The sequence below is a fragment of the Daldinia childiae genome (genome assembly GCF_008694065.1).
Source record: "Daldinia childiae strain JS-1345 chromosome Unknown Scaffold9, whole genome shotgun sequence".
Taxonomy (NCBI): domain Eukaryota; kingdom Fungi; phylum Ascomycota; class Sordariomycetes; order Xylariales; family Hypoxylaceae; genus Daldinia; species Daldinia childiae.
In genome coordinates this window covers 1687815-1702184 of record NW_022984650.1, presented here as the reverse complement: position 1 = coordinate 1702184, position 14370 = coordinate 1687815, and the positions used below count along the sequence as shown (strand labels likewise).

Sequence of the window (14370 nt, the reverse complement as noted above, 5' to 3'; positions counted from 1 at the left end):
TTGAAGCTTAGATACCTCCTTAGATTTTAGGATATGTAGCTTGGAAATATCAGACGCTACTCCTTCTGTTTGTCAATAGACCTCTCCACAGCTCCAAGTACGACTTTTAACACAGCATCGGGTGATAAATCACCCATCTTTCCACCCCATGTCGTCGTATCAACAATATCTCTGATATCAAATGCGTCGCTCAATCCGTCGTCTGCAAAGTCTAATTTTTGACGTGCACCTTCATCGTCACCTACGCGAAAGAATTGTACGCCGACTTGATACGGTGGTGCGCCTAACACGTCCAGCTTCCGTGCCGTTCGAATTAACGTGTCGTACGGATTATCATCTGTCACGCCGGCGGTGATCACGATAAGGTTGAGCGGCCTAACAGTATTGCCCGAGCCTGTGACACCTCTGTCTCGGCGACTTCGTTCATATTCATGGACATATTGGTCAAGGATATAGCTGAGCCGATGGTCGAGACGGCAGTGACTTCCAAGTTTCTTAATGCTGCCGAAAATTCCTGCCACGTTGTCACGCATCTCTGGCACCCCGACTGACTGGCCAATATGCAGGTACCCGGAGCGGTCTGCATCAAATCCTAGAGCAGCATACATGAGGTAGCCGCGCGGGCGGTGATTCACGAAGTAGATGTCTACACCGTTTGGATCGCGCTCTGTGCATATCGGCGCAATCTTCTCGAGCAGCATGCCGACCTCGCCCCAGTGCTTTTCCATTGACTTAGAGTCGTCGATAAGGAAGATGGTGTCGAAGTGCTTTAGGAATGCGTACGGGTCATCGGGTGTGCTTATATGCTTGCGTGTTAGTTTCGCATGGTGTTTCTTGTGTTCAGTTGGTTTTGCTGATGCTTTTGGTTTCAGATCGGGGCTTGCTGGGATTGTTGACTCTAAGGGGTATGGAAGGGACGATTCAATACGGTCTTCGACACGGTCCATGATGATAGATGCGGTTCTCTCCTAGTTTTAGCAGGTGAATCGGAGAAGATAACAAGTTATGTGCCAAAGTACACATTAACCAGCATATCTTCTTTAGGTTGTATGTTGAGGGCGGACAGATTTCACCAATAATTTATTCAGAAATCCTGGTGGACTATATGCTGTAAGGTTTTATTTTTATACCTGTTTGATCATTGGGTTTATTACGGGAAACTTTGGGCTACAGAAGGAGGCACCTTCTATCAAAAGGTTCGAAACTGACAAGTCGGTTATCATGACATATCACTATAGGGCTTTCCATCTTATCTGTCACACGGCGAGGCAACTACCACGAGACCTAGGTGTCAATGCGGATTGGCAGTTGGGATCAGTAGCTTGCTTTAAATTAGTACGTTAGGTACCTACCGTCCAAAGATAACTGTCCTAATGGTTTTTCAAACGAAAGATAAATGTTTACAATCATTGACTCATATACTGTTGATCTGATTTGTTTCCTTCACTAAACACAATTTGCATATTTAATTATCGTCTCTGGATTACTCGCAGAGTAAGCTATCGGAGACACTTGTTCCCATACTATATTTAAATAGGTATTAGTTGTAATCCTTTTATTTTTACTTCTTGAGTTTTTATTACATACGGTGTTCTTTGTTTGCCTCAATTCATAAATGATAATCTTAGAACTGACTTATGATTGGTAATAAAGGGGTTCTGTAGGAAAGAAAAGAAGAAAAACATCGTATATAAGTACCGTAGTTAGTGCTTCTATAAACTTGTAGTATTCTAGAACGAGATTTATCATTCTCTATCGACTATCAAACTCTTCAAATCCACTCAAGGTGGTGAAATTCCCTTACCCTTACGAGATGTCATTTCTATCAGTAAAAAATGCTTTCCAGTCTCAAACCATGACCAGGGATAAGCTCTTAAAGAGCGCACATGGGTTGGACGTAGCATTGGACTGTGTCACCCACTTTGAATCTCTTCAGGACAGAGGGGGATACGACTGCCGCAAGCAGTTCCCATACGAGTTGTACAAAAAGGGGGTCCAGAAAAAGCTCATAGACATATGGATGGCAGATGCACCTAGTGTTCATGTACTCGACGGCGTAGGTTACAATTACTCGCCGAGCTATGCTGGGAGTGAGTTTGCCAAGTCCCTTCGTGTGCGTAACCGCGAGAGTGCCATCGTTCTCCGGGTGTACGTAAAGGATCGAAGCGAAACGCCAAAGGTAGTGTTACTTAAGATCCTTGGCTCGCTGATCTGGAGTTTAATTACTTTCGTGCCCGATGAATTTGGTACCTCGGAAGGTCTGCATAGAAGAAAATTTGAGACATTCATAGGTCGTGGGCCTGGTAGCTTTGATGTTGGATTAGAAATACTTCAATCATTGCCACTTCTAGAACTTAACGGCAAGACAATGCTCTGCATCGTTGATGGTTTGGATCTCGCAGAGGATAAGAGTACCTTGAGCCAGTTGCAACAATTAGTTACTGTTCTTCGTAACGTGATGTCAAAGAATTGTGCTCATTTACTTTATACACTTAGCAAGATGAGCCAAGTGATTCGGTAGATATGAATTTCAGATATCAAATGATGATAACTCAGGTGTTTGGTGGTTAGCAGCAAGGGGGTCAATTAATACACTGGATAGATACATATTTAGACTTGTATTCGTGGGGTTGTTTCTCTCTTTTCTGTATTCTTCCTTATTCATAACTTGGGTCATATTAAGTTCCTATTGGTAATTCATTTATTTGCTTCGAATGCGCACATTCTCGTATTACTCAAGTCGGAATTTGGATAACTGCGGTCGAGAAGATCAAGTGCTTCGATCCGGCAGTTCGGATCTGGATCCTAACGATGCGTATCGCCGCATTGTCGTTGGCCAATATTTATTGCCAAGCTGGGGGAATATCCGAATATGAATTGTTCCTGGCTGCCAAGGTAACAGGGGAGCAAGCCGCAAGCCTCGTGAGCCTTTCTACATTCCTAAGGAGGAAAGGCGATAAAGATAACCAAGAAGCTTTGGCGAAATTCTGGGTTGGCAATCCCTTTCCCCGCGGTGGTATCATGCTATGGCGGCCTGCAGCAATTTGAAATTTACAATTCGCAATTTACGCGTTAATCGCGAGCGAGTTATACCGATAAACAATAGTATAAAAGGGTAGTGGTACCCTTTTATTTATACAGCCATGGTCTTAACCGCTTTCTTTCCCCCCTTAGACGGACCTTAAACTTGGTTCCCATCTTCTAAGGCGTTGGTGTCAATAATTGGAATATTCCGCCCTACCTAATTAGCCAACAATGGAACTTACTGCTTGGCTTATCGTAGGGGCGACGTTGGTGCGCTCCGTGCTCGCCATTGAGCCAGCGCGCCAACCTCATCAACCAACTGGAAATGGCGACAAAATTCTGACTTGGAATGAGACGATGGTGAATAACCAATTCGGTGCTAGGTCTACATCTGTTAGTTGGTTATCTGGCGGCGAAGATGGGCAGTATATCTATGCTGGCGATGGAGGGGCGCTGATCCTTGAGAATTTTGTCACCGGCGAGAGCTCGACCTTCGTTGCTGCCGACCTAATCCCAGATGGTGTAGCTCAGTATTGGATTCGCCCGGACCTCGCCAAGGTCCTTTTCGCAACTAACTACACGAAACAGTATCGCCACTCATACTTCGCGGATTATTCAGTTCTCGATGTAGCCTCGGGCGAGCTGACGCCTTTGGTTGAGGATCAAGTCGGTGACATTCAATATGCCGAGTTTGCTCCAGCGGGAGATGCGATCGCCTTTGTTCGTGGCAATAACCTGTTCTTAAATAAGAATGGCACTATTTCCCAGATTACAAGCGACGGTTCTCCGGATCTGTTCAATGGAGTGCCAGATTGGGTATACGAGGAAGAAATATTTGGCGACCGCTCCGCAATCTGGTTTTCTCCCGACGGCGAGGTTCTTGCGTACCTCAGCTTCAACGAGACTGGAGTCGAAACTTTTACTGTGCAGTACTTTATGGATAACCAAGAAATCGCTCCTGTGTATCCTCGACTCTTAGACTTGAGATACCCCAAAGTGGGCACGACTAACCCAACCGTGTCTTTGACACTTCTAAATGTCGATAGTGAGGAGAAATCAGCCGTTCCAATCGACGCATTCCCTGCGGATGATCTAGTAATCGGTGAAATCGCCTGGGTCACATCTGAGCATAGTAGCGTTATCTACCGTGCTTTCAATCGTGTTCAGGACACCTCGAAACACGTCCGAGTTGACGTAAACGATGCCATCATCACCAAAGTCGTCCGCGAACGGGACGGCACAGATGGTTGGCTGGATAATGACATAGGCATAAAATTCGTGGGGCCAATCAATGGTTCTACTGAAGAATATTATATCGATGTTTTGGATGAGTCCGGATGGCAACATATTTACCTCTACACGGTTGATGGCTCAAGCGCTACCCCGCTTACCGATGGGGAATGGGAAGTAACAGCAGTTCTGAAAGTCGATAACAAGCGAGAGTTAATCTACTATACATCTACCCAAGCCGACAGTACTGAGAGACACGTATACTCAGTTTCATACTCTACTTTAAAATCAGAATCGCTTGTCGACGCTGCGATCCCGGCAGTCTGGAGCGCCTCTTTCTCATCTGGTGGTGGATATTATATCCTTAGCTATTCAGGACCTGATGTACCTTACCAAGAGTTGTACGCGATTAACGACACCCAGATACCACTTCGTACTATTACCTCGAACGACGCACTTTGGAATAAACTCCAAGGATATAACTTACCGAATATTACATATTTCACTTTGGATCACCCCGACGGGTATAGTTTGAACGTCTTGCAACGACTTCCCCCTAACTTTGACCCCGCGAAAAAATACCCAGTTCTCTTCACGCCCTATGGAGGACCAGGCTCGCAGGAAGTATCAAAGTCCTTTGAGTCGGTCGGATGGAACGCGTATATATCGTCGGACCCAGAGCTTGAGTTTATTCAATATACAGTCGATAACCGTGGAACAGGCTACAAGGGCCGGAAATTCCGTGCTCTCGTCGCATCCCACTTAGGCGAGTTCGAGGCAGCAGACCAGATATGGGCCGCGCAGGAACTTGCTTCTCGAAACTCCTTCATTGATGCAGAAAAGGTTGGCATTTTTGGGTGGTCGTTTGGCGGATATCTATCTGCGAAAGTAGTGGAAGCAGACTCTGGCGTTTTCACCCTGGGCCTGATAGTCGCACCGGTTACTGACTGGCGATTCTACGACAGCATGTACACGGAGCGCTATATGAAAACTTCACAGCTAAACCCAGACGGATACAATAATACAGCGATACGTAAGCCGGACGGATTTAAGAATATCGCTGGCGGGTTCTCCATCCTGCATGGCCTCGGAGACGATAATGTGCATTACCAGAACACAGCCGCTCTTCTGGACCTTCTTGTTGGGGCCGGCGTGTCGCCTGCTAAGATGCAATGGCGAGTTTTCACGGATAGCGACCACGGGATTTCGTATCACGGTGCGTCGACATATTTATACAAATTCTTGACAGAATTATTGTTCCGGGAGAAGACACGAACGAGTCAGAACCTGGCGCACCAATGGGCAAGGAGGTCGGAGTCGCACGTTTTAGATGAGCGATAGATGCTCAAATATAAGGATAGATATCAACCTTAGCCTTGATTAAGAGAGAACAGATAATAATTATAATCAGCAAATGCTGTGTCCATTGAAATGTGTTTCTAAATATTGGATTACTACCAAATTTGTTGGCTGCAAGCCCCTTTTTGATGGTTCACAATCACCCCTCTGATCAACCAAAAAAACGTACCTAAGGCAGGTAAACATGCTCTAAGAGCCTTGCAAGAATTATATACGCTCCCCATGAAGTAAAAATATTTACATTAGACATACTTGTCGAGCAAACCAGTTCACAAAATCAAGATGTAAGAAAAAATATTTAGGATAGTGATGGTATAATTATACGTAAAATCCCTCTGGTATTTATTCTAGCTACTAGAATACATCCGTTAGGAAGGTTTTCAATATAGTACTAATGCTATTGAACTTGAGGTAGTTCTCTGAATATTTCGCAAGTTACCTCCGCAAGAGGTTATAATCGGTATCCTATCGAACCATCGAAAATTACCACATAATATAATGCTAGACAAGACCGACTGGGTAGTTCTAATGGCATTAGGTTATATGAGAGCATTTGATCGTGCCTTAGCTAGGTCCTGGAAGTACGTCAACTCATATATCTAAGAGGATCGAAGGATTAATTTCTTGCTATATTGATTCTGCGGGAGTCTAGACATTCATGGCTCAATACATAAATAAGGCGATGGGAATTACAATTTAAATCCTACTACTAGATATTTTCACAGTATTCTTTACTATCTGTAACATTATTTGCAATAACTTCTCGCAATGGATTCAACACAAGTAACTTTGCTTATAACACAGCTCAGTAGCCTCAGCCCGAGGCTCTCCAACGATGACGATAATTCGAGGAAAGAAGCGTTGAATATAAGCAGGAGCCTCATAAAAGCTCTCGAGAAATCTGAAAACTTGGCCCTTGAACTGGCTTTCTCGGTATTTGTTCTTAATGATCTATGTATTTGTTTATCTATCATGCCGTCTAATCTCTACGATAGCCTTTAATCACGGTTTCTGCTAATATTGCTATTGATCTTGATCTTTTCAAGCTCATTGTAAAACACGGGCCCGTCGGCTCCAGGGAGCTGGAGTCACTCTCAGGCGGAGAGGAGCTACTAATTGGTACAGTTGTTTGCATAAAATATTGAAAACGAATACCAACCCTGATAAAAATATTAATGAAACTGATAGTCCGTATCCTACGACCCTTGGCATCAATAGGATTTGTTGACAAGGTTAGCGAAAGAGTATGGGAGCCAACGTCAGTGACTAGGGCCATGACTACGGAGTGGATTGGCGTAGGCCATCGAACGATGTGAGTGTTATTACGAATACCTCTATCTTGGCTAGCACTAAAGGGATAAACTAGCAAAGTAATAGCCAGAGGTGCTACACATAAAGTCCCAGACTGTTTTCGAGAAGTCGGGTATTATTGTCCTACCGATCCTCGCGATGGCTTGGTGCAATATACATACCAGACAAGTCTAAGCTTGTTTCAGTACTTGGCTACAGTCCCCCGCATGTCTAATGACTTCAACCTGTTTATGGGAAGTACAATGGGGGCTCGGAGTTATTGGGTTAACTGGTATTCAGTTGAGGAACGTCTGCTAAAAGGGGCAACTCAAGACACGGTGCTTCTCGTGGACGTAGGAGCTGGTGAGGGTCACGACACACTCGCATTCCATGCAAGGTATCCGAACCAGGGACGCCTAATTCTCCAGGATATAGTACCTCTATTTGATAGCATACAGGCTATGGATGGGGCCATCGAGTGCATGACCTACAACTTCTTTACCGCACAGCCGGTAGCAGGTAAGGTGTCCATTTTCACCATATGATAGCAATTACTCATCGTTAACAGGTGCACGAGCATATTTCTACCATCATATCTTGCACGACTGGTCTAATACTATGTGTTTGGAGATACTGAAGCAAGTGCGGGCGGCCATGACACCAGGGTATTCGAAACTTCTACTACATGAAATGATTATACCGGAAAAGGGCGCATCGACTTCTCATGCCGTGCTTGATCTCACTATGATGGTTGCCAACGCGGGCATGGAGAGAACTGAGAGTCGGTGGTGGGCGCTACTTGAAAATGCTGGACTTCAGATCGTCAAGGTTTGGCCGGCTTCGGAGGAAGATGCCGATGGGATAATAGAAGCAATGCTTCCAGAATAAAAGGTGGTATCCTTCTTTCAACTTTGATAGGGTCAATGATGGGGGTAATTGGTAGGGCTATCAACTAGCTTTGTGAAGCTGGTAAAGTAGCGTTCTAACTAGGGAGGTGTATACCACTCCTTTATGAGGCTAATCAGAACTAAATCTCTTAGTTCAACAATTATTATTATCTCAATTCAATTATTATCACCTAGTCTGGTAACGGTAGAGATGCTGATTACTCTAGTTGGTCATCACTATCGCCTGAAAAGGTGGCATAGCTGTATTTATCTTGTAGGTTTAGCTAATAGCTCTACCAATTATCCGTAATATATATCGTAAAGTATCATGTAGAAATTCATTAATTCATATCTATTGGTTAAGTCAACTCAAAATCATAACTTACTTCATGTCCTACAAAATTCAACCAAAATGAGTAAAGCCTTGAACTTATTTTCCCACAAGCTTCGTGATAGGTTCCTCCCATACTGCCTCAATAATATGTAGTATACTCCCTTCGATTTGCCGAGAGCCTTTGAATTGAAGCCGAGAGTCCGCAGCTTCGATGATCTCTTTCCACTTAGCCTCCGTTCGTTCCTTAGCATTCCATACAGCAAGCATTAAGAGGTCCAAGTTCCTGACGAAGAAGCATAATATAAGTATAAGGGTTATAATGTAAAATCGAGAGATTGCGTGGAACTAACCGATCATGTTTTCTTGTTAACCTGGTCTCTGGACCATCTTTGAGGACATACTCGTTAATTATCACTCTTGTTCCGTGCTTCATCCCCGGCACTAGTGCTTTCAAAATTCGCACTGCATCCTTGTCATTCCAATTATGTAAAATCCAACGAAGATAGAAGGCATCTACATCTCGGCGAGGTTGAGGCTCGAAAAAGTCGTGCGCCTCGAAAACAACACGAGACGTAAGTGTAGATGGCAACGTCTGGGCACCCTTTGTCACCGGGCCAGAAAGGTCTTGGACAACCATTTGTAGATGATGTGTGCCGGCGGCGAGGACGCGTGCGGGGCCACCTGTTCCCCCGCCGACATCTACCAGTATGGCCCCTTGTTTATCAAGAATATCCCACGGGTAGCCAGCTAACAGGTACTTAATGTCCTCCTCTGTGCCCTCAGCGAAATATTGCATCGCCCCCGCGAAACGTGCCGCACGCGCTTCGTCGTTTTTCAGTAATCCGAAATATGTTTGTCCGGGACCATACACCAGTGCCGTAGCGGCCTGCGTCGGTTCATCGCGCTCGCTAGCCGGCAGATCGCGCCAGTGGAGAATAGCTTCGTTCAGGTGGGTGGAAATGGGCGCTAAGTCTTTCACTAACACTGAGCGAGTGTGTTTTGTTAGTTGAGATAATCCGTAAACTGTTAGGAGAATTCATGAGGAATGTCTAAAGCAGCCACATGGACACTTGAATGAGGGGTATAGAGATTCATCATAGATTTATAATCAACACTTACTACCAACTGCGGCCAAAGCATCCGGGTTTGTTACCAATAGGCGGGAAGCTGCGGTATGTACAACACGTCCTGAGGGCTGACCAGGTGCTTCGCTGAATATATGATTGTACATTGCATGTCGTAAGATACGTTCTACTATAGTCGAATCTAGGCTGTTTACTTGCGCTATCTCCTCAAATGTTGCTGGCGCATCAAGGGGTACATGTTGAGCAAGACGGAAATCGTAGATAGCGCGCAAGGCCATATCATCGGTGAACTAGTAGCGTAAGAGTAAGACAATGACAGCTCGTTAATCGAAGTTGAAAATAAAATAATTAAACTTATACTATACCTGGAATAGTAATTCTCGGAGAATGCCATCAGCGCCTAGAGCAAGCCGCTTTGCGGTTTGTGTTTTGTTGATGAACTCCTCCCTTGTGGCATTGATTTCAACAGGAAGACCTTGGAGAGTATCCGACTCAAAGGTAGTCGGTTCTCGCCCTTGTGATGCAAGTTGATTATCTAATTTTAAAGCAAGATCCAAGATCTCCAATGCGAGATCTGTGAATGATCCCCTGGATGCTGTTTGCTTGGCTTCCATTTTATCGCGCTTGTTGATATAGCTTAGAAATGAGGTTCGAGGGTTAAAGAATGCCGTATTATTGTAAGATTCTATGGAAATTAATGAGGTACGGGTGCCCCAAATCCGAAATGCCCAAATTCGAAATGCACCGCATTGCGCTTTTTGGTGCGGTGGCTTGCATCCAGTTGTTGGCTGCGTAAGCTGGTTAGGTATGGTCTAAAAGAAAATCACCACCCCTGATTAACTTTGAGTTCAACTTAGGAACACTAATAGGTGATATGAGAAAGTAAAATGGTATAACTAAAATTGCATCCCTTAGAATGCGAACGTCTATATTGTATTCGAGAATTGTAACAAATGGCTACTTGAACACTGTACGAAGGGCTGTCTTCTCTTTGTTTATCTTTGCCCACTCGGCGCTTTTGACCCATAATCTCTCCCGCTTGACTTCATCTCAGCTTTCTGGCGAGCATTCGTCCTTCTGTATTAATCCAAAATAGGCTTCTACTGAAAGATACGGTATATGAGTTGTACTTGTATATTGACTTAGTCTACTAACTATCTATAGGAGTGGGGAGGGAGGTTCTCTTGATATAGGTATGCATTGAATGCCAATATACTATGTACTGTGCCTGAAAGTAGTCCTTTAAATAATCACCTTTACGTCATGAAGTTATCCTTTGTTATTATAACAAAACCCTTCTCCGATTTATTAAAAATCGTAGCCCACTTAACATCCTCGAAACCTATGAACACTCCATCTGTTAAGTCTTGCTAGCCGCGCCACTCAGCCCAAATAATACATATGCCATGATATTGTAGAGAATGGACTAGGTACCAAGTAGGTCGTATGTTTTTCTCGCCCTACGAACTTAAAAGTCATCGGAGAGCAAGCAATCAGATAGACTATGGGATAGCAATTGTTTACCTTCGAATCTAACCATTAACTAATGTCCAAAATGACTCTCGTTAACTTCTTTGCGCACATCATCTTTTCATACTGCCTCTTTGTTTTATGCGTTCTCGTTAAGATCGTATTTTTGATCCGGGTTGTACGGAAACAGAAGCCAGATATATCCCAAGTACCGGGACCAAGACTAGCACGATGGTCACGATTGTGGATTGCAAAAGCGCTCTCGTCTGGAAGGTCTCATGAGATATGGTCCGAAGTAAATGGGAAATTTGGTTAGTAGCTTGATTCCTATTGCAAACCAAATTGTATCTAACAGTTACTATCATTAAGGGCCCGTTGCCCGGATCGGTCCTAACCATGTTGTCACTGATGACCCTGAAATAACCCGCCGGATCCTCGCGGCCAGGTCGGGATATGTGCGTGGGCCTTGGTTCGATTCCTTCCGTACCGACCCCCAAGTTCCAAATATCGTCTCCGAACGCGATGTAAAGAAACACGGCCAGATACGTGCCAAACTTGCACCGAGTGTAAGGAATTCTAAATATAACGAAAGTCATACAATACTAATATATCCTATAGTTCAACAATAAATCTTTCGAAGCAATGGAGTCCGTCGTAGACCAGTTGGTGCTTGACTGGATAAATTCGCTAAGGAAGCACTTTACTGTACCAGATCAAGTGCCATGTGATATTGGCGAGAAAATTCAGTTTCTAACCGTCGATGTCATCACTAAAATCTGTCTGGGAGATGAGATTGGGTGCGTCAAGAATGACCGTGACATGCATCAAATCCTCGAAATAGTAGAAACTGGTAACTGGGTTTGCCAGTATTTTTCGGTCTTTCTCGAGTTAAACACGCTCTTCTTCCAATTAACTAGGATCCCCTATTTGAGGAAATTCCTTTTCCCTTCACCTTCCGATCGCACTGGCATCGGCCGTCTTATGGGGGTAAGGGTCACCTCGGATATACTGAGCATGATATGGGCATAACTAACCTGAGATTCATAGATAATCCACGAGGTCGTGGAAAATCGTCTTAAAGAAGGACATAAGACAACTGACGTCATTAGTTCACTACTAACACGGGGAATGCCAAAAGATCAGATAGATTCTGAGCTCACCGTTGCACTGTAAGAATATCTTGATATCTCACCCATACAGAAATCTATTGACAAAGGATCTTAGCGTGGCCGGCTCCGATACCACATCTACCTCAGTACAGAGTATTCTCTTGAGTATTATAGCCAGCCCGCAGGTTTACAAAACTCTATGCGCTGAGATCCGTGGGGCTGTAGCAGGAGGACAAGTTTCCAACCCCATCCAAAACGCCGAAGCTAAGCAGCTTGTATACCTGCAAGCTTGCGTCTTGGAAGGTTTACGAAAATTTCCTCCTCTAAGCCAACTACGCGAGCGCGTCGTTCCGCCTGGGGGAGATATGCTTGGCTGTTTCCACCTCCCGGAGGGTACGTTTGTCGGTTTGAATATGTGGGGTGTGCAGGTTAACAAGGCCGTCTATGGAGATAACGCTGAGCTCTATTACCCGGAGCGTTGGCTGATAGATGATGTTGATAAGCTTCACGCTATGCACCAGACTCACTCACTGATATTTGGGCATGGCTCAACCAAATGCTTGGGCATGCCTGTAGCTATGATGGAAATCACAAAAGTCATATTTGAAGTAAGTTTTGGTCCATGCCGTTATCATACAAGGCCAGGACTATACTGACTTCGATCCCCCAAGCTCCTCCGGAATTTCGATATCACTATTACCAATCCCCATAAGCCATGGTCCAGTATATGTTACGGAATCTTCTTCCAGAAAAACTTCCACGTTTGTCTTAGTCCAATCAACTATACCAACCCCCCAACCTATGAGCATGCTATAAAATCAGAAGTATCCCCTCCCTGAATATTAGCTTACCAACCTCTCCTTAAAATTACGTATTATAATGATTTGGTTCAATAGATCCCCGCAACACTATTTTACTCGTCAAGTTCTCGTCGTTTTTCCTTACAACACTTCGCCTCAGCCAGATAGACGATATGGTTACTACAGTACTACAATAACAAATCATTCCGCTCTTTAGAATATTGTGTTATTCACTAGATACTATGTTTTATTTTTGCAGCGATTTATCTTTTCACTTTTCAATTACTAGAAGGACGAAAATCCGCAGTGAATAGAATACCTACTTTCCGGCATAGTACTGGGTAGCCCAGGTTCGATGAAGATGTCCTTTCGTAATTTAAACAGCCATCCGTCATGCATATAATATGCAGAGTAACATAACACGGAGTGTTTTTGTGATGCCTTGCGCTATATACGTCGCTATTTTTCATAAATTTCTTATGATATCGGAATAATTAACCGGACTTCGGAAATTCTTATTATATTTTCACGGACTAAAGTATGAGAGGTAGGCGGCTATGGCTTATGTTGTAAAGAATTCTTATCTTAAGATATCAAAGACAGCAGAACAAGATGTCTCAATAAGGTAAATGCCGGAAAGGTCGAAAGCCCCGATGTGGCTGCCGAAAGCTGCAGCAGAAGAAGTAACAACAATAAGGAAACTTGCAGATCAATCTATTTATTGCGTGTCTCTTATATAGAATCCTTGCCATAGAGTTCGACGCGGTTATTATTGGGAGCAGTGCCAAGGTTTACAACCAAGCTTTCCTCACCCAATGATATGATATCGCTTGGTATGACAACAACTATCAACAACTATCACGTTTTCAGGGCTTCAAGCGAGCAAGTCGATTATGCGAATGGCCCATCTTAAATTAAACTAAAAGGATTATCGTAGATACTCGTTTATCGCACAAATTAACATAGAATGGACCCAAGTCCCACCCCCTTTTCAAGTCTACGATCCTTAGTCCCGGATTGCAATAGGGGTCGCTCAATGTTAGACTACCAGATACCTAGGTATTCAAGGAGACACAATCTGAATAACATCCTTCGCAACTTGAATAACGCATGTTCAAGCTATTTTCGCCACCTCGGTTGCTTCATGATGTTCCTTCGTACGTGAACCACCCCGAGTTAGCCACCACCAAAGCCCAAGAGTGAAGATAGTAAAGCCACCTCCAATAGCTATATATACCCAGAAGTAAAACGTCAATACAGATTGTCCCTCAGTAGCCCCCCAGTTGAATACGCCCATTGAGAAAATAGACTTGATATATTTATTAGCCCCTTACTATATTCGTTTTAAGGTATGCACTCACAGCAACCGACGTTAACGGAAGATATATCATGGTCATTAGAGCAATTGAACGCATCTGTGCGTTATCTCTCTTTGTTTCGATGGATATTCGGGTGTTGGTGAAGGTTTGATGTCTTGCGACATGGTCCGATGCCTATTTATTAGTCGCAGTTAGCTTCAATACGTTCACCCGTATAACCGCTCTAAGATTTTCGATACTGTATATGGGGCGCGGATCACCTTACCATCTGCGTCGTGAAGTTCAACCCATTGAGAACCATCCGGCATTCGTCAAGCTTCTCATCATACTCAGACTTAATCTCTAACAAGCGTTCCCGAATCCGCGTCTCAATATTTGGAGACATGAAAGATGCATCCATTTGGACTCTGTCTTTCTTCCCGACGCCTGTTTTTCTACGAGATTTCCACGTTCTTCTTGTAAT

At 44.1% G+C, this 14370-nt stretch overlaps 4 protein-coding genes across 4 annotated transcripts; 3 read left to right on the top strand and 1 right to left on the bottom strand.

The window, feature by feature from the left end:
* Window positions 1–56: 56 nt before the first annotated feature.
* Window positions 57–947, bottom strand: GL218_07653 (putative von willebrand factor protein; the record flags this gene model as incomplete). Its single annotated transcript, XM_033584417.1, has 1 exon — window positions 57–947. One exon carries the CDS (start codon window positions 945–947, stop codon window positions 57–59), a length of 891 nt encoding a protein of 296 aa, XP_033432798.1.
* Window positions 948–3255: 2308 nt separating this feature from the next.
* On the top strand, window positions 3256–5595 carry GL218_07652 (Dipeptidyl peptidase 4; the record flags this gene model as incomplete). The annotated part of the gene is made up of 1 exon (XM_033584416.1): window positions 3256–5595. One exon carries the CDS (start codon window positions 3256–3258, stop codon window positions 5593–5595), a length of 2340 nt encoding a protein of 779 aa, XP_033432797.1.
* Window positions 5596–6381: 786 nt separating this feature from the next.
* Window positions 6382–7791, top strand: GL218_07651 (Demethylsterigmatocystin 6-O-methyltransferase; the record flags this gene model as incomplete). Its single annotated transcript, XM_033584415.1, has 5 exons — window positions 6382–6546; window positions 6609–6732; window positions 6802–6925; window positions 6980–7422; window positions 7472–7791. The coding sequence occupies 5 exons, from the start codon at window positions 6382–6384 to the stop codon at window positions 7789–7791; spliced, it is 1176 nt and encodes a 391-aa protein (XP_033432796.1).
* A 2973-nt stretch (window positions 7792–10764) lies between these two features.
* GL218_07650 (Pisatin demethylase) lies at window positions 10765–12627 on the top strand (the record flags this gene model as incomplete). The annotated part of the gene is made up of 6 exons (XM_033584414.1): window positions 10765–10990; window positions 11049–11245; window positions 11298–11666; window positions 11727–11848; window positions 11904–12396; window positions 12460–12627. 6 exons carry the CDS (start codon window positions 10765–10767, stop codon window positions 12625–12627), a joined length of 1575 nt encoding a protein of 524 aa, XP_033432795.1.
* Between the last annotated feature and the right edge of the window lie 1743 nt (window positions 12628–14370).